The 27,892-nt window shown below is 48.2% G+C and overlaps 2 protein-coding genes across 2 annotated transcripts in view; both read left to right on the forward strand.

Moving 5' to 3' along the window:
- The first annotated feature begins 586 nt into the window (after nucleotides 1–586).
- Nucleotides 587–27,856, forward strand: LUC7L3 (LUC7 like 3 pre-mRNA splicing factor). Its single transcript, XM_061554773.1, has 12 exons — nucleotides 587–770; nucleotides 5,009–5,075; nucleotides 5,749–5,788; nucleotides 6,963–7,113; nucleotides 7,812–7,889; nucleotides 8,898–9,002; nucleotides 9,376–9,537; nucleotides 10,212–10,433; nucleotides 12,678–12,805; nucleotides 13,622–14,238; nucleotides 22,137–22,346; nucleotides 27,238–27,856. Exons 1-11 carry the CDS (start codon nucleotides 672–674, stop codon nucleotides 22,307–22,309), a joined length of 1,842 nt encoding a protein of 613 aa, XP_061410757.1. The 5' UTR covers nucleotides 587–671; the 3' UTR covers nucleotides 22,310–22,346; nucleotides 27,238–27,856.
- LOC133347730 (serine/threonine-protein kinase fray2-like) overlaps nucleotides 23,216–27,892 on the forward strand; it is a 29,317-nt gene continuing 24,640 nt past the window's right edge. Inside the window, exon 1 of the mRNA XM_061560257.1 lies at nucleotides 23,216–23,231. Within this exon, the coding sequence (XP_061416241.1) occupies nucleotides 23,216–23,231 (16 nt within the window). The remainder of the gene's footprint in view (nucleotides 23,232–27,892) is intronic.

A 27,892-nucleotide genomic window follows, 5' to 3' on the forward strand; every position in this document is an offset into this window, starting at 1 on the left:
TGGTGGGGTTCAGTACCTCCAACAAGGTTAAGAACCACTGCTCTAACGGAAGAATCGCATCGATACGGGGAGCGCTCCACCTCGTCGGCATCCCCCTCCCCCCAGGAGGAATCCCAGTCGGGTCATGAGGAGGCGCTCAGCGACCACCACCGCTCCAGCCTCCAGCAGCCCGTGGGCGGCGCCGGTGGTCGTTGTAACGACGCCCCGCTGTGGTTTTGCGTGGATTTTTCGCTGCTGAAATAGTCACAGTAGCTGACGCCCCCCCCTGCCGCGTACTGACGACTCGTAGGGAGCATCGGCAGGGGCGTGATTCACGTCCTGGGTCGTTGTTTAAAATCAGAAAACGTCACATTATTGCGTTTTGGGCTCCTTAAAAAGCGCGCAAAAATAGTTTTCGGATTTCATTCTTAAGTCAGACCCCGGAGGCAGTTTGTGTGTGCGGGTTCAGCTCTGGAACCCGTCAATGGAGCTCTCTGGGACTCTGTGTGCTGTGAAAGGGCAATGGCCCAAACCGTCGCCCGTTACGCCCACGGTGGGGGGGGGGGGGCCGGATCCTGCAGATTTACGGAGCCGCATGGGGAACCGGATCCTTCTCACCCGCTAGGGGAACCGGATCCTCGCAGCCGCCATTTCGCTATCGCCTGGGCCTCGCCGCCGCTGCCGTCTTCGCGATGCTGTCCAACGCGCAGCTCTTGGATGAGCTAATGGGGCGAGACAGAAACCTCGCCCCCAACGAGAAGCGCTGCGATGTCCACTGGGACGACGAGAGGGTGAGGAGCAATGCGGCGCTTGAGATTCCCGCGTGTTTGTTCGCTGCTGCTGCTGCACGCGTGCGGCGGTGGCCAGGCCTGGGCCAGGCCTCGCCCCGCCGCCGAGGGAGCTCGCGGAGAGAGGTCGGCGTGGTCCTCGCGCCCCGCTGCGGAGTCGCTCCTGGCGGACGCGCCGTGTCTCCTGCGCGTGGTAGAGCCGTGGCGGCGGGGTGGTTGTTGGTGTCGAGCGGCTGGGGGGCGCCTCGAGTCGCCACGCGGCTTCGCGTGGCGAAGTGCCGAGGAGCTCCCGAGCTGCGCGTCGGCGGCTGTGACGCTTCCATCAGTGGGGAATGTGACGCCAAACGGCACCATTAGCGGGTATACTCAGGGTCGATGCGGTTTTTTTTTTATTGAGCAAAGTTTTAATAGCTCGGGGAACAGGCGATTAGCATGGAATCCAAAGAGTGTAGCGGTGCGAGGGAAGAGACAGAAGAAAGGTGCGTTGCGGCAGTTTAGTGGTTCAACCACTGGATGACGAAACGGGTAGACCGAGTAGTCCTCAACATTTGGCGTGGAATCGTTGACGTTTGCGAGAACAGTTACCATGGTAGTAGCGATAGAAGAGATGAGGTACACTGGGAAATATGTTAATATACTATGGTCGTCTGTGAACGTGTGCGCACGTATTAAAAGTAAATATGTATATAACATGGAATTTGTATGACTGCGCGTGCCTGTAAACTTGCAAGGCATGCGTATACTGTGAAAGTATTCATGTATGTAAGCTTATACGTGTTGTCAATGTAACGATTCAATGATGTCGATTATCTAGCTTCATAGTGCCTTCAATATGTCAAAGTTTTTCGTTGTGTGTCCTCATCTATTGGGATGGGTTTACGTGACTCGCAACATTCACAATCCTAAATGGTCATTTTTGCAGATAACCAAATAAACTCCAAACTGTAACCCTTCTATTTTGGCAGACACAACATCTAAAATAGTTTTTTTCCCGATGTTCATGATTTGGCGTTACTTCCAAGTCTGCACCATCAAAATCGTCAGACAACAACTGGACTAGCGGCCTGGCTTCAAAATGAGCATTGGATGTTTTTTCACCTTGTTCAAGTGACCCACAATTAAAAATGTAGGGTTTTTTTTATATTGCACTAGCTGTACTACCCGGCTTCGCCCGGGACTTGTATCCACCACGCCCGGCCGCCTTTGTCTCCCCAGTGGCGATGTTAATACGCCACACCAGTTACTCGTTTTGAGGCTGAGTCCCTCCCTCAGCACTCTCCCTCCCACACCACTCTCCCTCCCTCAGCACTCTCCCTCCCTCACCACCCTCCCTCCCTCACCACTCTCCCTCCCTCAGCACTCTCCCTCCCTCACCATTCTCCCTCCCTCAGCACTCTCCCTCCCTCACCACTCTCCCTCCCTCACCACTCTCCCTCCCTCACCACTCTCCCTCCCTCACCACTCTCCCTCCCTCAGCACTCTCCCTCCCTCAGCACTCTCCCTCCCTCACCACTCTCCCTCCCTCACCACTCTCCCTCCCTCACCACTCTCCCTCCCTCACCTATCTCCCTCCCTCACCACTCTCCCTCCCTCACCACTCTCCCTCCCTCACCGTTCTCCCTCCCTCACCACTCTGTAGAGGACGTGAAACTTTGATGAATTTACCTCAGAGTCGCGTGGTGGGTGTCGAGGCCTAGCACCGTGCAGAGCCTCCGGCCTCGCCTGATTTTCCCACCCGGCTGAGGCTGGGTACGGGTGCCGTTCCCCCCCCCCCCCCCCCGCGCTACAATAATACTGTCTAATCGCTATAATTTTATAATCTACCGACCCTATAATAGTAATTGCACACATTGTGGTGGGGGGGGAGTGAAGAGGACGTGAAACTTTGATGAATTTACCTCAGAGTCGCGTGTTAATGCGTGCGCCTATTTTTAATGGTAATTAAAAATGGCGTCCACCCCGCGGCGAAGGCATCGCTACCCGTTGCCAGGGGCAACCGCCGTACAATTAAAGCGGCGAAGGCGTCGCTGCCCATTGCCAGGGGCAACCGCCGTCCATTGAAACTGCGTATGGTCCGGCGACACACACACACAGACAAACAGATTCGCGATTTTATATATATAGATAATCAGATGCAGCTAATGAAATTTGATGTGTGAATAAAAGTGGGTTGCTTGAATGAACAAATTCAATATATGAAAAGGACGTTTGCCCTCGTAGCGAGGCGCGACCGTTCATGATTTAAAAAAGGGGGATATGAGTATTATTAAAAAAAAGTAAAAAACACGAATGATGCCACGATTGGAATCTGGACCGGTTTTTGAATGAAATCGTGAATTGTCACGTAAGATGAGTAGAAAATTTCAGATCGTTAGGCTTCGTAGATCCGAAGATATTAAGCGTGAAACATGTCAAGTTAAATAAAAGTCTAACATCAAGTTCGAACTTGTAATTTAACATTATCTCTGTCGATCCCTAGCTGGATTGAAAGTCTCCTTCCCCGTGTACGTCATGTAGGTTATTCGATCATGATTAATTGTGTTGGTCACTGCAGTGGTAAAAAGGTGGCAGCCCTAACCCGGTCCAAATCTCATTCGCCCACTGCTCTTAGCCATAGCCGGGAATCGAGCTGCGGTGTGCTATTAAAGCAGCTTAAACTCTCCACCAGCTCTCCCACACCAATAGTGGGGGGCAATTACAAATGTTTCATACCACCGTATACAGGATTAGAACACATGTGCGCAGATCAGGGTATCGCGCACATTTGCGTGATGTCACCTACATCCCGCTGTTGGTCAGGGTTTGTGCATGGTGACGTTACGCATATCCCCCACTTACCCTCCACCTAGGCCTCGGCAAGGTAAGGTAAAAATTAAAAGGTAAAAACAACGAGCCTACCTTTACCCTACCTTTTACATTACCACAATACAATCACTCTACCCTTACCTTTTACCCTTTAGCAGGTAAGATAGCAGGTAAAAAGCAATGAGCCTACCTTTACCCTACCTTTTACCCTTACCCCATACAAATTACCCGATTACAGGGTACTTACTGGGGTACTACACATGACAAAGGTTTAAAACGGTAAATGCTAGGTAGAGCGCTTTATTCATATAGAATACTCTCCATGATTCCAATTTTACACGCTTGTCATTGTCGTATCCTCAAATCTTGTAACTAAATTTTAACCCACTTCCCAATGTGGTATCGACTGCAAACTTGGTATACTTATGTCATACTGATGACAACACTATATTCTATCATTAAAAAAATATATTTTTAAACAATCTTTTTTATATGTTATGTTTCGGCTTGGCTCTAATTGTCCACGCTCAACTGACGTTGGCTGTAATTGGCCACGGCCCCTTCATGGCAAGCTTCGGGGCCACTTCCTGGAGTCGTGGAGTTTTGCATTACTCGTACATTTCATAAAAGCGTGTTTTAAAAAAAGTTTTTTGTTTAATATTACTTATTAAATGGAGGCCACGGACTGCGCCACGGAGCTTTTAGCGGTAAACAAGGCACCGTATTTACCGGGTAATACTTCGCGCTTCCTTTACCCTACCGGGTAATTCTTCCGAGCTACCATTATCCTACCCTTTACCTTACCCCTTGGCATGTCGACATCTTTACCTTTTAGCCGGTAAAAAGGGTAAATTACCTTACCTTGCCGAGGCCTACCTCCACCCTGGCCGTATATGAACCTTATGGCGGGACCCCGGGGTCCCATAAGCCCCCGGCTCTCGCATAAACTGCGTTGCGACGTCATTTTATGTCTGTTGAAGGCGAACGATACGGCAATCTATTCCTCTCGACGAGCTCAACACGATGCGCTAATCAAAGTTTCAAAGTTATGTTTCTTTCTGCGCATTCGTCCTCGCTGCGCTTGGACGACTTGACAACAGAATGATCCGCACCAGGTGGGTTGCGGCGTTTATGTTTGCGGTGGGACGGAGTCGCCATTAAATAATTACGATTTTGACTACCATTTATTCTGGAGCCCGGGGTCACGCCATAAGGTTCATATGTTGCACACATGCGCTACTAGGCCTAGTACAGTTTAATATAGACACTCTTACTAGCTATCGATACCCTGTTCCTGATGGAAATCCAGGCTCATAATGATCTTTTCTCATTTGCCAATGACTGCCTTATGGTACCATTGTTTTTTACAGTCTTCAGATATGGTTGCGTTTAGACACCCATGTTTATTGTAATTGTTACACTTGGATTGTTTTCAGGTTTGCAAGCACTATCTGGTTGAGTACTGCCCAGCAGAGCTCTTCGTGAACACTCGAGCTGATTTAGGTAAGTTCAAGAGTTGAAACCTACCTTGCAGGGAGATGAAATGCACTCAACCCGGTGGTTTCCAGATAAAATGAGATGTTGATGTTTTATTTTAAAAATAAATTGCAAAATTACGTGGAAAGAATATTTAAACTGTCTCATCGGTGAACCTTCTTGATCAATGTAACCCATTATTGTTTGTTTAAACAAGGTAAAACCTGAACCCATTTGGTGCTCTCTTTGTTTTGTAAAATAACACTTGAATAATCCTTTGGATCATGATCATATCTGGCTGAGTACTGCTTTGTGGGAAGTCAAGATTTGCTCATCCTGTGGAGGTAGTTGTCTCCACTGTTTGACTGTGTTCAATTGCTGCTACAGGGTTTCCATTTGAATTTAGGACAGCACAATTGTTTAGAGTCGAGAGATATTTAGATATTTTTTACATATGAAAGTCACCACATTGAAGCTTTCCAAATCCTTGCTGTGAATGTAAATTTACCTGATAAGTGCTACCCAAATGCTCAGCTGAGCATGGATATACTTCATCTTCATTTAAAGGCTGTTAAAAACGAATATTGCAATGTTTAAAAAGTACGAATATTGCACTGTTTAAAAAGTTATAAGTCTGATGCTGTGAAATGTCACATGTGCAATACCGGTGTTTGTAATAGTTGTTATGCTTGTGTTGCAGGTCCATGTGACAAAATCCATGATGAGAATCTAAAAAAATTGTGAGTTTCGCATGCACACATGCTATTCTACCAACAACATATTGCTGTTTTTGCGGTGTGTTGATGGATCCATGGCCAGCACTAGTATTGGCAGCCTTCGCTTGGAAAGTGGGTCAGCGAGCATCACATTGGGCAACATAAACTGGCAAAATATAGAATGCATGGATTTATATATCGCAGTTCTTCTGTGTATCAAATTTTAGGCTTAGAAAGTGTCAATTTATAGTTTCGTGCTTTAAATATTAATGTTTGCAGCCAAAGTTGCACAGTATATATTAATAAGTATAATGTTAAAATGTTCCCACTTTTGTGTGATGACATGCATAATCATCAAAACGTGAAGAAATATGTACCAAGTTTTAATTTATCAGGAATATTTGGCATTGCACATCTCCATTATCCTTCCAGTCACTGATTGAAATTCCATGTTGTTGTGGCACTCATCTCTATCCTTAAGTTACATCCATTGTTGACTTCCCACAATGTAACTTCCCTCCGTCATCTTACCTGCTTCAGCAGAATGTTTGTTTACCCCAGCTGAGTTTTTAATGTGTCATTCTTGGATCTTTACTGCTAGTTCAACTGATCTATACATCCCTGACTTCATAAGAGTGTGACAGATGTATATGGCCAGGCAGTACATCCAACTCAATCCTGGTCATGAGTGAGTTCATTATCTTTAGCCTGGAGTCAATAGAGCAATGACCATTTAGTGTAATGTCATTTGAGTGAAAATGATGACATGCCTGATAATGATAATTAAGTTGATACTATTGCCTTCTATAAGAGTGGAAAAGGAGCAAAAGCCTTCGACCAGATTTTGGGATTCAAAAGCAAAATAAAAGAATATGCCAGAACAAATGTAGTCGGCATGCATTGACATGTGCAGTTGTGTGTGCGTGATTTTGCACATACACTGAGCAGTCATTGCTTATGCACTGTTACATTCATGAAGACTTGTTTTTTTTCTAGCCACGTAGTATCTGAACCTTTCCTTGGCTTAACCATAGGTTCTCAGCTTTAAATAGACGTGCAAATAGCAAATGGGAGACATGTGGTTAGACACAGTGCTAGCCACACCATTCACCTTGTGCGCAATGTTCATATGAACATCACTTTATTCTTTTGGTCTACGAGGTTAAGAGGGGAATGCATGTGTTGTGTGTGCATACAGGTACGAGAAGAGCTCTCGCTTCATGCGCATGGGCTATGAGCAGGACTTCCTGCGCTACCTGCAAAGCATCATGGCCGACGTGGAGCGCCGCATACGAAGGGGTCACGCGCGGCTGGCACTTGCGCAGACCGGGGGGCCGATGGTTAGCAATGTAAGGGGCTGCTCCCTCACACACACACATACTACAGACAGCAAACACAGCCAGATGTGCACATACACACATTACAAATAAGCACTGAACACCCCTGCCATGTGGCTCGGCGATAGATCCAGCAGATTTCAATCCGGAGGTTGAGAGTTCAAATGCTTTTGTTCTGGTAGTCCCTTAGCCATTGGGGAAACTCCTCATTCCAAGTAAACTACTATTTTCTTCTTACAAATGTGAAAACTCATTATAATATCCACAGAGTGTTTATGGGTTTTATTAGCTCAAGTAAAAATACCTACCTTAACTTACCAAGCATTGAATTACCAAAGAGCTATCAATTTCTGTTAAAACAATATATGGGGCTGCAGTGTTTGTTGGCAGTGGGGCACAAGCACAACAAATATTCACGATTTTTTTTTAAGGCAGTATTATTGATGAACGTTCAGCATTATGTTAATTTATAACCTGTGTGCGAAAAAGTTTTTGTTAGTGGGATCTTACAGACTCGGGTTGACTTCTCATGATGACTTTTGTTAATGGGTTGCTAGATTGTAAACTGGTATCTGTTTGTGGTGGCAGGTTTAACGACGCATTTATATTTACGTGATCTCACCCTAAATATCTTTATTATGTATTTTCTCTTGCGGGTTACCGGTCACGGACAAAACGATTTTAACAACCTTACATGTTTCTTATCTCAGCCCGGAGGAGCCTCCATGACCAAGAATGACGAGAAGATCAAAGTCCTGACGGAGCGCATTGAGGAGCTGCTGGACGACGTAAGCTGCAACGTAGCAGTATTGTCGCTCTACGTTTTGCTTTGTGTTTACAGTTTAACGTCAAATGGGACAGTTGCATGTGGCAATTGATTTAACTGTCAGATATGCACATTTGAAAGTGACAATTAATTTGCCTCTGCCGAGTAAAGTTGAAGGGTGACAATGTGATAAACAGTTGACTGTGACGGCTAATTGACCTGTGTGAGCTATGTGGTTCATGTAACAGTAAAACGGTGAGGTAGACAGCTGTACTTGGCATGGTTATTTTAAGTGTGATACATATTTGACCTTGGCATGCTCGATTCAGCTGCTGCATACATTTATAAATTACTGTGTGATGTGCACGTTAGGCGGAGGGTTGCGACATTTAGAAATAACGCGATCTAACCCAAAAACCTTTATTATGAATAATATTGGTCACCAAAGCCTACGTGTTAAACTGATACATATTTACAGTCTGTTCTATAATACCACGTGTTTTCATAATAAAAATTGAATAAAACGCGATTGAGTGAACAGAACTACGCCTCGAAAATAGGAACCAGCAGTTGTACGGCTGCCTCGGTGTAGCATCACTCAAGGCATTCGGATGCTGCTGGATGCTTCTAGATGGTAGCCACGCGTCTCAACCTTTGTTCAGCCTGAATACACACCTCGCGTGTTATCGCGGATTGTCCTTTACCCTATATTATTTATTACAACACAATCATTCAATAACAGTGTTTTTCAGGAACACAACTATTGTGTTATAGCAGAACAGACTACATACATTGAACATTTTCTTTATCTAGATAATATGTACATTTAATTGCTCTATGGCAATAAATTGTATGAAGAAGGATAAATGGGGCCATGTAACATGACCGGGAAAACAGTTTGGCCGACAGTTTTGAAACGCACCGATTAAGGACCTTTAACGCAATGACAAATAGCCGCAAATACCTAATTCTAGGAACTCAACGACTGACAAATGCCTCTTCCTCCAACTTGTGTCTGTGGTGTTTACAGATAGAGCAGATGGGCTGTGAGGGACGCGTGGAGGAGGCCCAGGGCATGATGAAACTTGTGGAGCAAATCAAGGATGAGCGTGACCAACTACGTGCCACCGCCTCTGTGAGTGACCCTCTTGCCTTCAGGCCCAGACTCCCTTCCTGGCGAGGCCCTTTGCCAGCCTGGAGGGAGGTGGAAAACCCTCTGGCAGTCAGACTAGGCCTAGGAATGGGCCAGTTTTCATTGTACAATCAGTGCCACGGTATGTGTCCCCGAAGGTTGTGAGCCATGATCCTTCATAGGGTTGGCCCATCTCAAATATAGAGCTAATGCTACAGGTTACCTGTTGAGTTTAAGTGTTCTTCACACATATTCACGAATTTTGGCCTGCCAATCCGCAACAAATGTCCACTTTAGGACCCTGCCTACATGAGTCGTTGAGGCTCGCAGAAGCGTTCGGAGCTGATGGGCACACTTGGGTTTGGTTTCCACACAGACGATCGAGACATTTGCGGCGCAGGAGAAGCAGATGGAGGTGTGCGAGGTGTGCGGCGCATTCCTCATCGTGGGCGACCCACAGTCGCGTATCGACGACCACCTCATGGGCAAGCAACACATGGGCTATGCCAAGATCAAAAGCACTATCGAGGAGATGCGGGTATGCAGCCCTTTCTTGTTTGCACCCTACAAAACAAATATGCCAATGCAGACATAACTCAAATGGTTGTACACAACACAAAGGGCGATAAAAACATCTCTCCATAGTTTGTATGCCATATGTTTTGTAAACAAATGCACCATATGTTCTGTTAAATTTGTTCTAACATTGGGGGGGAGATTTATTTTTAGAGTTGATGATTCATCAATTAAGTCTGTTCATTGACTGAAATATATATCGACTCCTTTTTTTATGGTCTATTATTGGGGCCCCTTTATGAACGACATCCACCCCCACATTTTGAGCAGCAGGTTGGCACAGTGGTAACGTGTGCATTGCAAGAAGAACCTGGGTTTGATTCCGAATTCAGGGTCCGTTGTGTGCTTGTCAGTTTATGTTCTCACTGTTCTTTGGGTTTGCTTCAGGGTCTTGAGTTTCCCCTCTAAAACACACAATGTAACTGGTGTTGGCCAAACATCCCAATGCTAAAGGATTACCTGCAAAGTACTCAATTGGGAGTACGTATAGCAACACTCCCTACTGCGAAAACTTGAAGGATGTTGAGAATTGGTGAAGCTTTCCTGGATAAACAAGCATAAATCAGTTGTGCGTTAGCATGAGCCAATGTATCACACCTGTATGGACACACTCGCACGCTTCTCTCCTAAATGCAGGAGAAGCTCCGCAAGAAGTATGAAGAGCCAGAGAAGGAGCGCGAGGAGAAGCTGAAAAAGGAGCGTGAGGAGCGCGAGAAAGAGCGTGAGAAGGAACGCGAGAAGGAGCGCGAGAAGGAGCGCGAGGAGAAGGAGAAGCGGGAGAAGGAACGTGAGGAGAGGGAGAAGCGGAGGCGCGAGGAGGAGGAGAAGAAGGAGAAGGAGCGTGAGAAGGAGCGCGAGGTGAGACATGGTGGCTGGGGACATGGTGGTCAGGTCGTTTTGGAGGCTCGAAATGGCCTTGTCTGAGCACTGAACCAACACCACAGATATCCTGAGGGTTTGCAATGGTAATTATCTGATTGGTATCATCTGGTCATCAATGACTGCACAATTGACCATCCTGTTAAACTTGTTTTTCTGCTGAAGTTACCTTGTTTCAGGTCCTGTGGACTAAATATTTAGTTTATTTCCACGTGACAAACACTTTCCTCAGGTCATGTGTGGGCACTACATAGTGGTTAATAAGAAGCTATTTAAGGGACATGACCATCTGTCCCTCCCAGCTGAATAAAATTAACCCTATCCACCTTTTTCTTGCCTAATCGGTGCTGTATATCCAAATATATCCCAATGTCTCACTTTGTCACTTGTTTCTCTATTCCTCTGTCCCCTATTACTCTCCCTCTGTATTCTTCTCCCTTCACTGTATCTCACCTACTTCCCTCCCCCTATCTCTCTCCCTGTTTCTCTCACCCTTTTTTTCTCATTATTCCTACCACTCCCATTCCCATCTAAATATATCTTCTCCCTAATAATCCCACTGTCGCTTTCCCTCGCTCTACTTTTTTACATATTACTCTTCCATTTTTGTTTCACACCCTTTGACTCTCTCCCTTCCCCTCTCTCCATTCCTCTCGGTATCTTCTGGACATCTTTGAAAATACTGGATATCTGTGAAAAAGAGCTTTATAACCCATTGGATTTCTCCAGTATAAATACATATTCTGATTCTTCCTTCTATATCCCTCCCTTCTCTATCTTCCTCCCTCACATCCCTCTTATCTCCATCCCTCACTTCTCTCTCTCTGTCCTTTTTCGCATTTGCATGGTATACATGGCCTTGGTGGAAGGTGGGTTGGGGAGGAGGCCTGATGTCAGTGCATATGACTGGACCCATCACTGTGGGATGTGGGTGACATCATGCGGATGTGCGCGGTGATATCACCACCGCATGCGCATTTGGTCATGTGCGAGCCAGAAATTCAGGCAGGAACCTAGCCAGCAAAACTTTTTTCTAATATAGTATTAAAAGTTGGAAATAATGAACCATGTTAGAAAAAGTTTTATGTCTGAATCCATAGTTGGATTCATCGCGTGCCCAAGTATTTGCACGATGGTGATGTCACCGTGCTCATCTGCATGGTGATGTCGCGCACATCCCACACGGTTGAGCCGGGTTCCTGCATGCTGACATCACGCTAACCTCACCCACCTTCCACCACCCCAGATGTGTATCCCGTGCACATACCAGAGAGGAGAGAGGGAGGTGAAAGAGGGAGGTGAGAGAGGTAGTCAGAGGGAGAGATGGAAAGGAGGTACAGGCAGAGGGTGAAAGGGTGGGAAACAGAGGAAAGATGAGAGCGAGGAAATGCGACAGTGGGAGGATTGGGAAGAGGCAAGTGAGATTGAAACGGGAAAGGGAGAGGTGGGAATGAGGAGAGTGAGAGGTGAGAGAAACAGGGAGAGAGATGGGGTGGGGGGGTTCAATTGGATGAGATAGAGTCGAGGGACGATAAGAATAAAGAGGGAGGGAGAGCTAGAAGTGGGAAAATGGGAATAGAGAAACGGACAAAGCGAGAAATCGAGATAAATTTGGATATACATTGTAGAGAAGGTAAGAGAAAGGTAGAGAGAGATGGTCAGATAAAAGTTTTGCTGGATGGGAGAGATGGAGAGTCACATCCAAAGGAAGTTACAGTTCCTACTTGTTAATATAAATAAAATACATTGTTATGAAGATAAAGAACACCTTAGATTTTAACGTTTTTTTTCGTAAACCTTTATTTTTGTAAGGTGCTTGATTTTGTGTTCCATGTCCCCTAAGCTGGTTGCAAATTCTTACCTAGTTCGCCTGCTTAATTGACATATGCATTGAGTTTTTTTTTGTTATTTGTGTTTTTTACAACACTGCCAGTGCAGTATCGCCAAATAATCTGTTGCATTTAGGGGAGCGTCATGGACCGGGCTGCCCAGACATGAAGGGAGGCTGGAGATTTGTTTGCCAGTGTCGTTTTCATGTGCTTTGACCGTAATGGTTCAATAATGTGTATCTGTGTTGCAAAGCGGCGTTAACAAAGCTGCCGAGTGGAACCTAGGCTTCCGTGCAGCATGTTTGAAGAGCGTTCTTCACGGCTCGCGTGCTGCTCTCGTCACGTTCCTCATCTTTCGCTCGTGTCGTCCGCCACAACACCGCCTCCATTGCAGAGGGACAAGGACCGGCGGCGGCGGAGTCGGTCGCGGGGCCGCCGCAGCCGCTCGCGTGACAAGCGATCTGCACGCTCCGGGGAAAATCGGCGTTCACGCAGCCGCGACCGCGACCGCCGGCGCAGCAGGTGACGACCGCTGCTCTTCATTCACATAGACTGACTCGAAATAGAAAGATCATTCAGATGAACAAGACTGATTGAGACAAGATGAAACCAAATCTTGCATTTACCTGGAGAAGATTGAGAACAATCATAAGTTTCTCGGTTTTTGTTTGCCCCCCCAAAATGTTGGTGCAGGCAATGTGTTCATTTAGAACTTTTTAATGGCTAACTCGAAATGGATAAAATAAACAAAAATCTGAAAATCATAATCTTAGGTTGTGTGACCTGTAACGTTTCTGAAAATAAATACGCGTTTTGGTTTTATTCACTAAAAGTTTGTTTCAGGAGGTGCTGATCCCAATTATAAAATCTGAATTTGTTTGGTTAATTTATAAAAAAAAGTTTGCTAAATTCAAGATAATTTTCAAGGTCACTATCGGTGACTCGTACATACGGGCGTGTTTTAAGTCTAATATAAGTGTGTATGTTTAAATTATTTTGCGCCATACATAGCCAACCATGCTAATTGGAGGTATGGGGGGGGAAGGACAACAAACGGAGCACAAAAAGCAGTTTTAGATTTAAAAGTGCATGGCTCCAGTGGCTTTATAATATCGGAAGGAAGAGCGTTCCAGACGGCCACAGAAGCGCATCTGAAAACGCGCGATACAGTGACCGTCTCTGTTCGATGGCTCGCCAAAAGTCTGATTTGGGTAATGTGTTTCTAGCTAGAACATCCCCTCGTGCAGTACTCATCTTAATAGGTGCTAACGAACAACACGCAGCCTGTACACTAAACAGGGGAACGTGTGTGTGATTGTGTGCGTGCACGTCCTGCAGGAGCAAGGACCGGCGGAGCAGCCGCAATGATGACAAGAAGCGCTCGCGTAGCCGTGACCGCAAGCGGCGCTCGCGTAGCCGGGAACGGTCATCGCGCGACGTCGACTTGCGCAGCAAGGACAAGGATCGCGAGCACAGCAGCAGGGAAAAAGATCACGAGCGCAGCAGGGACAAGGAGCGCAGCAGCAAGGACAAGGAGCGCAGCAGCAGGGACAAGGAGCGCAGCAGCAGGGACAAGGAGCGCAGCAGCAGGGACAAGGAGCGCAGCAGCAGGGACAAGGAGCGCAGCAGCAGGGACAAGGAGCGCAGCAGCAGGGAAGAAGATCACGGGAGCAAGGACAAGGATCGTGATCGCAGCAGCAGGGAGGAGGAACACGAGCACAGTAGGGAGCGAGGCAGTGGCAGCGAGAGGGGCAAGGATGGCAGCAGTAAGGAGCACAGTAGTAAGGAGGGCAGTGTCAAGGAGGAGAGTGCCAGCATGAAGGAAGGCGGTGGCGGCAGCAGCATCAAAGAGGAGGAGAGCAAAGAGAGCGAGCCGGAGCAACAGAAGGGGAGTGAGAACCTGCTGACAGAAGAACCCACGGAGAAAGAAAAGGAGGAGAGCTCCAAGGATAAAGGTGCTTTTACATTCGCTTATCATAAGTGGCATGAATGCCGGGTGCCAAACTTGGTTATAGGTGAATAGTGCCTGGTACTTGGTCTACCCCTTGTCATCCCTGCCAGTGGAGATGAGCACTCCCATATTGCTGAATGAGGGAGGCAATGAGACTGGACTACACCTTCAGAATTATATTATGGAGACAGAAGCACTCATTTGTTGTAAATTACACTCCTTGCTCTTAATAAGCATATGGAACCAATTATCAGGAAATTCCTAATTCCCTTATTGGTGGCCGTAACCCCCATGGAAAGTTTACTGTTGACTTCCAACAAAGTGATATTAATTTGAATCACCTCATATGGGTGATGGGCTCAATTGAACAACCCCCATTCGTTTATTTGAGCTCACAAGTTTCCACTTCTGCATCGCCAAATAGTTATTGTATACACTCGTGGACTATGTTATGGTGATACTTGTGTAATACTCTTCAAGACGCGTGGACAACGTGGTAAGGCACACGTATTTATTTGCACAATGTCTTACAGCACTGGAGGGATGTATCGGCCCCCTCACCCGTACAACTGGGAATTCACCCCTAGCTAGCCTTCCTAGCCGAGTCCTCCGCTAACGGGCTAGGGGAGGCTATCTGGCCCGACACTGGTTAGTCGGGCTACGGTACCCGGAATCCCAGAGATCTAACTCTGGTTCCGGGACCACGCCACTGGCTCCAGCCTGCGCTGCCCTTACAAGGGCGGCGTCCCAGGGGGAGTCCAGGGCCTATCTGGCCGGTCTTCTGTCTTCCCTTAACTACCCTAAGACTGAGCCCCGAGCTCTCTGGCTCATCCCTTTTTATACCCCCCTAGAGGATCGAAACCCCCCTCACGCCGTCCAGTGCGGACGTCGTTGCGGGCACCACCCCGTGTGCTCACGGAGTCCCCGCCCACTGTGTTTGTTATCCGTTAGCCCCTATGCAAACAGCCCCACACAAACAGCCCCTCTGTAACAGCCCTACATCACCCCCCCCTGTACAGCTCGCAGCCGTCCCGGCTGCAACAACTTTCAATAAAGGTTATTTAACCCCTGGATCCCCGCGTGTGCCTTAAAAAAAACGTTTTTAACGCTAACATGAAGGAACCAACAGTAACAACGACAACAACAACAACAATGACAACAACAAAACCCACAACCCCGAAGGGAACAATCCGACGCACCCCCCCTGAATAAATACGAATACCGTAAGAGCGACGTATATATACAGGTTTTGCAGGGAACTCCCAGCACGCATGCAACACAACAAGAAAAATGTGGTAGGAGTTCCCCACCGACGCAACACCCCGCAACCGTACGTAAGGGAGAAGAAGAAAAAAAATGTTCGTCCAATGCATTATAAGAGTCTGCGCATTTTTGCGCGCGTCCTTGCTGCAGGCCCGTCACACGGGGCAATCCCGGGTGGCGAACCCGCCGGTGGCGGTTGTTCGCCTTGTATAGAGTCCGCGTCTGACGTCGCGAGACCCTCGGCGTCCCTCGCAGCAGTAGGTGGGTGCGAGCTCGTCAGTCCCGGTGCACCTGTGGGTGGGACAGCCGGCGACACGTCAGGCGAGGGCAGTGAGGACGGACCACCTGAGTCGGCCGACCCCCCACATGTTTGGCCATGCGTGTGTGGAGCGGGGCCTCGCACCGCAACGAATGGTTTTAGCCTCGAGGGGTGCACAAACCACCGGCGCTTCCCCCATTTGATGCGAACACACTGAGGCCGCAGAACCTCGACCACCTCCACGGGCCCCCTCCACGGCCGCGCCAGTTTAGGGGATGTTGCGAGCGGTACCTGGGGGCAGTGCAGCCATGCTCTGTCCCCCGGCTTCCACTGCAGCACGTGCGCGCGACCCAGTCTAAGGCGCTCGTTAGCTTTTTGACGCTGCTCCGAATTTAACATGGCAGCATCCCGTGCCTCCGTCAATTTTTCAAGGTTAAATTTGACATGGTCAATTAATTTAGTTTTTCCTAGTGGTGTGGGGATCTGCAGCTGCGCCCGAATGGGTGGGTCAGGGTCGCGTCCGTACATGAGGAAGAATGGCGAAAATCCCGTTGCAGCATGGGGGGCCAATCGGTATGCTGCCAAGACCCCTTGGATTTTCAAGTCCCAATCCGTCTGTGAGTCCGAAACCTGCTGTGATAACATAGACGAGATGGTGCGATGCAGACGCTCGACCATCCCGTCAGTTTGCGGGTGATAGGGGGAAGTACGAATCTTTTTCGTTCCCAGGAGCTCACAAACCTGCTGGAGGAGTTTCCCGGAAAAATTTCTACCCTGGTCGGTCAGCAGCCGTTCCGGGGCACCTTTGTCCATGACATAGCCTTGGACAAAGGCGTCGACGATGGCTGCTGCCGACTGATTGGCCAGGGGCCAGGCCATAGGCCAGCGCGTAAAATACTCGACCCCGGTTAACAAGTATCTGTTTCCCCTAGGGGTGGCGGGGAATGGGCCCAGAATATCCAGCGCGACCAGTTCGTTTACTCTGGAGACCCTGATAGACTGCAAGGGCGGGTTAGATTCTCGCGCTGGTGGTTTCCGCTGTGCACACCTCGGGCATGAAGCCAACAGATCAGGGACATCCCTTGTCATTCCTTGCCAAAAGAAATCACGTTGGAGCAAGGCGAGGGTCTTTTGGGTACCCAGGTGGAGGAGGCGCTCATGAGCAGCCCACACCACCCTACCCCGTAAGCCCGAAGGGACCACCAGCCGGTGTCGGTGGGATTTCCCGTCCCAGTGCAACAGCAACCCCGCGTGTATTTCCCATGCGTCGGCATCACCCGATCCCCGCCCTGCCTCCCCGGCGCGACGACGCAACGCGAGGAGGGAGGTATCCTCCATCTGGAGGCGCCCCCATTCCTGGATGTGCAAACCCAACAGGGAATCTTTCCCTTGTTGTTCAATGGAACTCAGAACAACTGTCCCGCCGTCGGCGGCAGCCGCAAGGGCCGGAACCGACCCGTCCCCTGCTGGTTTGCAACGTCCCGACCCCAGGAGGCACGCGCATTCCGAGGTGGTTGGCATACGCGACAGAGCGTCCGCGTTGGTGTGGCGGACGCCCTTACGGTATGTGGTGGCAAAATTAAAATCCTGGAGGATCTCCAACCAACGGGACAATTGTCCCGATGGCTGTTGAACTCGCAGGGCGTACTGCAGTGCCGCATGATCTGTGCGGACGGTGAAACGCCGACCGTACAGATATGGGCGATACTGTTGGATGAAATAGACAATTGCCAACAGTTCTCTGCGGGTAACACAATATCTTTGCTCTGCTTGAGACAACACCCGACTGCCGTACGCAACCACCCGTTCGACGCCGTCAACCACCTGGGAAAGCACGCCCCCAATACCCGTGTTGCTCGCATTGGTGTCGAGCAGGAACGGCTTTGAAAAATCAGGGTAGATCAAGGGAGGAGCTTTTACCAAGGCGTCCCGAAGGGAGCAAAAAGCAGCCTCCTCCTCTTGACCCCAGTGGAACCGGACCCCCTTAGATGTTAATGCGTGTAGGGGTTTTGCAATTGTTGCAAAGTCGGCGACGAACCGTCTGTAATATGACGCGAAGCCGACGAAACTCCTAACCTCTCCCACCGTGGTGGGAGTTGGCCAGGAGCTGACACACTGCGTTTTGGCGGGATCGGTAGCAATACCCGAGCGCCCTACGATGTGCCCCAAATAACGCACGGAATCGCGTAACAAATTACACTTTTGGGGTTTGAACTTCAAATTAGCAGCCCGCATCTTTAGGAAAACCGCCCGCAACCTCTGGAGATGTTCGTCAAAAGTTTTAGCGAAGACAATAACATCATCCAAATAAATCAGGCACGACTCCCATTGCAATCCAGCCAAAACCAATTCCATCAAACGTTGGAAGGTTGCCGGCGCTGAGTGTAAGCCCATCGGCAACCGGTTGAATTGGAACAGGCCGTGCGGTGTACGGAAAGCAGTTTTAGGTTTCGATTCATCATCCAGAGGAAGCTGCCAGAATCCCGAAAGTAAATCCAGCGTGGAGAAGAATCGCGCTCCCGCCAAGGCGTCCAGCGATTCGTCCATCCGTGGGAGCGGGTATGCGTCGGCAACCGAAATTTTGTTAAGGCGCCGAAAATCAACGCAAAACCGCAACGAGCCGTCCTGCTTTTTAACCAGGACGATCGGCGCTCCCCAAGGGCTGGTAGAGGGAGAAATAATGTCGGCGGCTAACATGTCATCAACAGCCAATTTGACATGGTCCTTTTCGGCGGGACTCAACCGAAACGGATTTTGGCGAATTGGCGCGCTGTCACCCGTGTCAATATGGTGACGCAGCAGATGAGTACAACCCAAATCGTATTTATTCCGACTGAAAACGTCGGAAAATTCCTGCAGTAGCGATCTAAGCTGTTGGCGCTCTGAATTTGACAGGTCCGTCGATCCCGCACAAAGCGCGTCGAGCCACCCGTCATCGCTGTCCGAATGTGGGTGCAGTCGGGTGTCGGTGCCGACGTGATTCGCAACCGGTTCCTCGCAGGGCATTGGTGTCGCGTGCGCAAGCACCGTCCCTCGAGGAACCACAACAGGTTGCGATCCCACATTGAGGACCGCGATGAAAGGGTCCCCATCTCCCCTCACAACGGTCAGGGCCGGGATCAACTGCGGTCCACTAACCCCGGCCCTAGACGGTCCCAACAAGATCCCGTGGGCCCCCATACCCTCTGCGAAGGGCCGACGAAGTTTTAGCGGTACTAACATCTGAGCCCCCGGCGGCACACGAACGGTTTCAACGACGGACGCTGGTATGGTTACGAACGCCGTCCGAATCACCGAAGGGGAGGGTAAAAACGCCATGCGCCGTCCCGACGGGAGCTCAATACATCCCTGGTCTATCAAAATACGGATCGGCATTTTTCCCAAGAAGTCTGTCCCCAGCAGGCACGGAACCGCCAGTGAGGAGGAGACAAAAATCGGGCCTGATAATTTGATATCCCCAATACAAATTTGCGCTCGAATTTGTCCAATAATACCAAGGGAGCCCCCATTCGCCGCATAGAATGGGACATTAACTGGTAGTAAGGGACGGCTTTGGACAGGCAAAATGTTGTAAATCAATTCGGAAATAATGGTCGCCGATGCCCCCGTGTCAACCAGGATGCGTACCTCAACCCCGTCAATAAGTCCCACGACGGCCGACGACCCTGACGATGCGGCCACAACGCGATGGGCCAACGCGGACCACTGCCCGGGCTCGATTCGAGTCCCCACAGTGGTACGCGCCGGCCCGTCGCGATGCAACGTCGTCCCCCCATTTGTTGCGATGCGAGAGTGTGCGACAGGTGTGTGTGTTGGCCAAACATGTGTGGTGTCGCGACTCGCCGGATCATGCTGATGGAGCTTGGGAGGAGGAGGAGGCCCGGTGTCCTGGCGAGGCGTCGTCCCACGCTGTCGGGGAGAGCGGCACCCCGAGGCGACATGGCCCCGGACGCCGCAGTTGAAGCAGCGCGGAAGCGGCGGCGGCGATGACGGACGGTCGAAGCGGCTCGACCCATCCCGGGCCGGCCGCGCTCCCGTCCCCTGCTGCCGACGATGGTTGACGGCGAAGACCTCCTCCGCCGGAAGGGTGGCTGCCGCCACCGCACGCCCAGCCGCTGCCCTGCTGGCCTTCCGCCGCTGCGACAGCAAGTTGGCGTGGAGGAGTCGCGCCGCTTGTAGAGAAGTCATCTCAGAATCCTCCTGTGCCACGACGGCGATGTCCAGGTCGTCTGCTAGCAGGAGGATTTTTTCAGTTACCATGGCGTCGACCCCGTCCTCGTCCATGCGAGGAAAAGCTGTCTTGGCCAATGCCAGGAGGCTTGTTCTGTAAGCCAGCGGCGACTCCTTCGCGCCCCGCTGGCGGTCGTAGAACTGCTGTCTACACTCCGCGGAAGGCCCGTAGACTCCGGCCAGCAGCTGCAGCGCCATCGGCAGCGTAGAGCGCCTTTCCTTCGGCGCCGATGTTAGGGCGGCAAGCGCGTCGCCGTCCAGGAGCGCCGGCAGGGCGCTGAGAGCTTCAGCGTCTGTCCATTTGGCCATTTCTTGGTGGGCGAGGAAGCGTCTTTGGAAGCCGCCCCAGTCGCCCTCTGCGCCCACGAATTCTTTAAGCGGGGGCAGCCTTTGGTGCAGCGCAGCGGTTGCCGTGGAGTCCCGTGGGCTGCTGTCTCCCCGACTCGGCTGTGTCTCGGCGCGAACGGCAGATGGCATCGCCTGTCGCAGCCTTGATGACGCGCCCTCCTCCGTCGTTGATGCGGCAGCCCCAGCGCGGCCGATGTTGGACCCCAGGTTAAGGTTGGCCACGCCCCTAGCGGTCGCCGCGTCGATGGCGGGAAATTCAAAATTTGAATCTTCAGAAATGGCGGGAAGGCGCTCCGGACGCCGGCTCCCCTCGCCCCGCGGTGGACCACCAGCCCCCAGCCGTGTGATGTTCTCCAGCGTAGCGGCAGCGGCGTAGAGCAGTTCAGCCAGCCTCTCGTGAGCCAGTCTCAGGTCGTCTGTCCGCTGCTCCTCTTCATGGCGACGCTCCGGTAAGAACGCGTCCGGCCCCGGCTGCACGTTGTCCTGTTGAGCCATCTCGGGCTCGACAATTTCGGCGGCGTCTTCCGTTTGCTGTTCCCTGGCTCGAGCTGATTGGCGCGTGTCCATGGTCTTAGTTCTTCTGACGCCAGATGTAATACTCTTCAAGACGCGTGGACAACGTGGTAAGGCACACGTATTTATTTGCACAATGTCTTACAGCACTGGAGGGATGTATCGGCCCCCTCACCCGTACAACTGGGAATTCACCCCTAGCTAGCCTTCCTAGCCGAGTCCTCCGCTAACGGGCTAGGGGAGGCTATCTGGCCCGACACTGGTTAGTCGGGCTACGGTACCCGGAATCCCAGAGATCTAACTCTGGTTCCGGGACCACGCCACTGGCTCCAGCCTGCGCTGCCCTTACAAGGGCGGCGTCCCAGGGGGAGTCCAGGGCCTATCTGGCCGGTCTTCTGTCTTCCCTTAACTACCCTAAGACTGAGCCCCGAGCTCTCTGGCTCATCCCTTTTTATACCCCCCTAGAGGATCGAAACCCCCCTCACGCCGTCCAGTGCGGACGTCGTTGCGGGCACCACCCCGTGTGCTCACGGAGTCCCCGCCCACTGTGTTTGTTATCCGTTAGCCCCTATGCAAACAGCCCCACACAAACAGCCCCTCTGTAACAGCCCTACACTTGTATCTTACATCAATAACTTGCCAATAGATATATTTACAGCATGTATGCCTAATCCACTTGCGTTTGTCACCTCTACATGGTTAGTGGACCACATGCTAACATTTTATTATTCAGAAAAGGCTCACCAAGTATTACATCTATTGCAGAAGGTGCCTTCAATTGGATGTTTGGCAAATTTCAAAAGTAATTTGTGGAGGTGTCATTATACACCCCTTCCACGGTTCAGTTACAAGTTTAAATTACATTTCACGAATCAATGTTTGTTCTTGCTTGTTGCATGTATAGTGTATAAAACGCTGTAAATAGAATATCCTGATCCCTTTCACCTGCTTAAATAAGTAAATTTGAACTTTAGTTCTTCCATGCACAAAGATGATGCATGGATCATCAGCATAAGAATGAATTAATATTGTTATATGTGGGAGGAAACCAAAGTACATCAGAGTCCCTTTTATACAGATGGGTCATTAGCCTACTTGCCTTACCCCTGTTTACCGGCCACTTCACAAGCCACACAGTTTTCGGTTTTTGCATGATCCACGAAACCCCAAATGCCTTATTTTGAGCAGGACAACACTCCCCGTTGAGCGACCATTACACGCTCCCCTTATAAGCGTGTGAATGCATGACGTCGGCTGATGGAGGTTTGTGTTTTGTTTGCATCTCGCAGAGACGGAGAGCTCTGGGGGGGAGCTCAGGGACGCGGGCAAGAAGAGGCCCCACAGCGAGAGTGCCGGTGTGCCAAGCAACAGCGACGTTCCGTCCGACGCCAAGAGAGTGTGTGTTAACGGGAGTGAGGAGGAGACGGAGGCCGCCCCTGAAGGTGACACTCACCCCAATTAGACAGTGGTCTGAGTAGCTCTCCCAGACCGCCGGCAGGGTGAGTGCTTTTCATCTTTTTGCTTTACTCATGTTTATTTTTGCTTAATTTGTATTTTTTCCACGCAGTTTCTTAAGAATGGGGAAAAAGGAAAATAAAAATTGGTGACACTTTTTTTTAAATAAAGAAACGACTGGCTTTGCAAAGTGTAACCGAAGCATTAATCAGCGTTTTGACCAAGTAAACATTTAAACTTGGGTGCGATTTATTCCACTGAGCCATTCATATTTACAAAGGTCCTGGCTTCAATGCACCCTGCCTCTGATTTTTTTTGTGCGCCGGAAGATTTGACAGCGAGCAATTGGTGGTCCAGCTGCTGCTTACATGCCAGTGATGACTACCTGTGTGGGAAGCCAACTTTCTGCCTGTGGTCTCTCCTGAAGGTGAAGCACAGAGGGAGCGTATCAGGCCTGCCGTGGCACAAGCTAGACTTGTCTAGAGGGTTTGAAGATTCTAGGTACCTGTCATGCCCCTCCTGTGTCATCCATTTCTAAAAAAACATCACTCAAAGTATTGCCTCCCTTCTGCACTCCCCAATCAGTGTTGAGTGTTGTGTGTGTGTGTTTGCATCAGTGTTTGTGTTTTTATATTTTCTTCTTGCTCTTATTTGTTTTTGTTTCTGTCCAGTAACGTTGCAGTATGTTGCACTTTTCTGTAACCACCAAAATGTTTACAGTGCAGTTTTGTTTGCACACTGCCAGCTACAGAGCATTACACTATCTTGTTGCTTTGTTGGCCCAACATAATTTAAAATTATCATTGAAATCTTAAAATGTTTGAAATAACGATTTGTAATAGCACACATATGTAAAAATGTGCCTACAATGGCTTTGTCTATTTTCTCTTATCAGTCCCCCCTGACTTTAACGATGGCAATAAACCCAGGTAACTCTGCCTAGTTAGGTGAACTGTACCAGCATCACGGCTAGAACCTTTACTGTAATCAGATCACCAAAGGTACGAGTAATCCCACATTGCTTTGTTTTTGGTGTGTATTCGGTTTTCAATAATTTTGCATGTACCGATTGATTATTTTCTATGATTTCATTTATTGAATACTAGGAAATAATTCCAAAAATTATATTAGGTGAAATTATCTTGTCAGCAGCTTGAGTTGATGCGAGGACAAGATCAGACAACAAGATTACACAACATAGCCACATTCATAATTCTGTTTGCATGGTTTTATCATAAAATAAACTACATTATTATGTTTTATTGCAAAGTACAGCAAAAGCTCTGTTATCTGACATCCATGGGGGAATGGAGGGTGCCCGTTAATAACATTTTTGCCAATTATCTGACAGTTATAGTTATGTTTCGATTTAAAGCTATCATGACTGCAGGGATTCATCTTCTTGGTTATTTCGGTAAAGTCACGTAGAAGGGAAATAATAAAATAATAAAAATAAAACATAAAATAATTCTCACGACGAGGTTCATTCAGACGCTGTCTTTCCGACAGACCTGTTCTTCACCTGAGGGGGACGGCTGCTTGCGTTGTGGCCGAAACGTCGTGATAATTATTTTATTATGTTTTATTTTTATTATTTTATTATTTCCCTTCTACGTGACTTTACCGAAAGAACCAAGAAGAGTTATATTTATGGTTCACATTTTCCAAGCACATGCAACTTTTAAAGAAAAAAACTAAGCCTACATTTTAACCATGATATAAGAAAATACTATTTTACAGAGGTACTCGCCAGTCAGTTGTAGAGCATTCTACGTTTTATTTTATTTTTATTAATTTTTATTTCATTTTTTACCTACGTGACTTTCCCGTAAAAACTAAGAGTATTAATCCTTGCAGTCACAAAAGCTTCAAATCTAGAATTTATTCTACGTTGATTGTAGAGAAGCAGTGGGGCCGTTTAGAGTACAGTATACCATGGTACAGTACTGTCTGTACAGACTGCCGCTCCACTAGCGCCACCACTTGGCAGCCACATGAAGCTTCTGTAAACGACAGATCTACGATAAGTGCACGGCAAGATGCCAGTTGGCTGTCAGGATTTTTCCAGATACGTGAAGGAAGATTTGTATTGCCTTCTATGACAGACGCCGGTTAATAGAGCATTCCGATTGGCAAAGTGCTGAATAACATAGCTTTTGCTGTATATCATTACATTCTGTCTGAAAATCCGAATAATTGTTTATCAGAAACTGGAAAATAATTAAGTCACCCAACACTGACTCTTGTCCGGTTGCATCACAACCCGTTTTACTGTTACATTACATGCCACGTTCAGCATGGATGCTGAAGAGCTAAAGGCTCGAGCCACCAGAGAACACTGTCTTCCACTTGAGAGTGAGTCTTGGGGGGTCTACAGTTGAGTCCTGCAATGCTGAAATTAATTCAACATATAATTTTGTTTTTATACACCTGATTCTGATTGTTTCTGGCAGTTAATGGACTGACCACTGAGGTATCTCACAACAAGGGTTTTTGGTGGGTCAGCTATTTTAGGACACCCATGAGATCTCTTTTTAAATGTTACCATCTGCTGGAAATCAGACATGAAGACCCCGGGTAATTATGAGCAGCAGGACACTTAATCACAACTAGAAAGGAAAGCGAGTATGTGGTGATGCTTAATTGTATTGGTGGCACTTGGCCAGCAGTGGGAATGCCACATTGCCATATGTCACCATGGCATGACTAGTAGTGACTTTATGCAAAGTACGAATTTGATCAACCGTAGGGGGGATGATGGCTCGAGTCAACCCTTGACCGGCATTTGAATTCAGGATCTTGTGATTGTGATTCACGTAATTTAAATGTGGCCATCTTGGCTGTATTTTAACCCAAGTTCTCAAAATGTTGAGATTGACACATTTTACTCTTAAGTATAAAAGTCAAAACGCCACTTTTAACTCTTAGGTTAATATGTAATTCGTGCAAATAAAAAATCCCATCACCCAAGCTGTCAAAACAGTGATGTTCACATCTGTTGCAATTTCCATTTAAATCTTGAAAATACTCTTTAGAAATTCCATGCAAGTGAACATACTTGCATATCTGGCCATCCTCAGTGTCGACCCATGTATTTTAATTTAACTTCACAAAAAGTCAGCATTGTAGTGATGAGGCATCTCAAGTGATTGCACGATGAAGAAGTTGTGTTTTACACAACATTGCTAACTGTTACGTTGTGTGCGTTTGTTTTAATCCTTACAGCAGTTGATGTTATTGTGAACAAACGTAGCATCATTCAGGCCTGACATGTTTTCATGGCGTGCTGCTCATTTCCTGGCATAGATTTTGCATACATTTGCGGTGTGCTTGGCTCACACTCCCTGCTTGGTTATAATATAGAGTCAATGTGTCTACATGCTCAAGTGAGTATTGCGGGGCACTGTTCTGTTGGCAGCCCTTGGCCAGCATTAGAATTTCCACATCATGGCAGTGGCCATTCTCATTATAGGGCACCTCCTGTTGACTTCCCACAAAGTAGTACTTATTTGACTGATTCTGGAAAAATAATGAGCTAAATCGACATGACAGGAATCATGACCTTCAAATTGTTGATCACTTTACCAACAGCACCACTCAGTTGGATAATGGTCAAGTATTCAATCAGTGGTGGAAGTGCCTTATTCCTATAGCAGTGACCAATCCAAGTTTCAATTTTATTCACCTAGCTGTGAACACTTCTGCATTACTCCCCAGTGGCAGTCTTTTGTCAGTTATGATTTTCAACTCCTGACCCGGCGCCATTTGTCTTGCCCTGAATGACCCGTTTGTGAACAATTTTCCACTGCTAGGGGAGCAGTTGCTCACCAACACTGTGTGTCACCACTGAGACATTGTTGTTGATGATGATGCTAATGATGATCCTGATGCAGCTGTGTGTCCTGCTCAAATGCGTTTTGATTTTCCTTACGACTCGGCCTGGCAACTGTAGTCACCCCGGTAAATGAATAATTTGCTTGGCCCCCCCACCACGAGCAGCAAGCCTTGTGCATCGCTCGCGTCGATGTGAGCAGCCCGCAATGTTAACAAGATACTCTCTGTGCAGGTATTCCAGAGGTACCCGTTTATAAGTCTATCCCGCCGTACGCCTTGTGTTGAAGCCCAGCTCAGTGTAGCTAGTGACAGAGCCGCTGCTTGTGTGTTTGGTAGCCGTGTTATTGGTTTCTTATTTTGTATCATTCCAGTGGCCTTCGGTGACCAGTTGATTTGTGAAAAGACCTCTTGATAAGGCACCTTGGTGCAGTGGCTATGCCTTAATATATAGTGCATTACTGCATTAAAAGATACGAGTAAATAATAATATATTTTATGCGATATGCATTTTGAGTATTTCAATTATATCAAAATAATTTGGCAGATTTAAATAATATAAGGAATGATAGCTGTTGTGTTTGGGAACTGGAATGTCACTGTTTTTTCTGGCAAAAGCACGTTTGTTAACTGTAGCTTAATTCTTTTGAATGTCAAAAACTTGATTACGCTACTTGGGAAAAGGTTGAAAAATAATCCTTTAAAGAGGTATATTAATCATTACAGTACTTGCTAATGCATGTGCATGTTGCAAATCACGTTGATAAATTAATCAATTCCTCGTTACGATCTTATTTATTGGCTTGGGAATATTGTAGATTGCTTTGGTGTATATCCACTGGGCTCTACCAGTCAATACTATAATTTGCTTCATATGTGACAGTGGTATGTTATATTTGTATCTACACTGCAGCCAACCCCGCCAAACAATTGTGCTAACTGACTGGCAGATGCAGCGGCATCTGCCAAAGTAAGCGACCTGCCAGGCGTGCCCAACAGAAAACCAGCTGGGAAAAAACGTGGTTTTGCCAGAGCCAACATTTTACTCGGAAAGCAGTCACAAGCGTTCGGTTCTAATTATCCAGCGCTTCTGTGTTTGAACAGCGCACGGAGTGGAAGACTCGCCCGACCACAGCTCGACGCTTAGAAGATTGCCTCCTTCCCCCATCAAGCCTCTGCCCACCGGTTACGAGGTGACCACAGATAGCCAACCAGTCGTCGTTGAGTGTATTTGGCGGACGGTGCATATCGGGTCTGATGAATTAGACATGCCAGTAATGCTCTAAAACCGTCTACCACAACAACCTATCACCATATAACGTCCATTTCACCCCCACTCGCCTCGGTGCATACGCTTGAAGTTTTGGGGCTAAACTGGGTTTGAGTTTATAGATGCAGCAGTGAATTGTTATGACTTTTGTTAATTTTTAAAGCCTTTTTAATTTCTATTACCAATATTGCAATTCACTGATTGTAATGCAGGAGCCTGTAGACCTGGTCCTCCCACAATTAGGGGCTTGCTGAACAGTGCTGCTGTTCACTAGCGTAGGCCTCTTGGTGCCGTTCAAAGTCTCGCCAACCGAGGCTGTCGAAGGGCACCCTCGTGGAATCTGGTGTTTGTCGATTCAGCATAGAATCTGGTGTTTGTTGATTTGTTATTTTTTGTTTTGTTTTAATATGTATCATCCACGATGTGAATAAATACCGTTTGCAAAAAATATAATTTCTGTTGTACACAGAGGTGGTGTGTTTATTGTGT

This window comes from Lethenteron reissneri, chromosome 3 (assembly GCF_015708825.2).
Source record: "Lethenteron reissneri isolate LAM-NWPU_2019-01 chromosome 3, ASM1570882v1, whole genome shotgun sequence".
NCBI lineage: Eukaryota > Metazoa > Chordata > Hyperoartia > Petromyzontiformes > Petromyzontidae > Lethenteron > Lethenteron reissneri.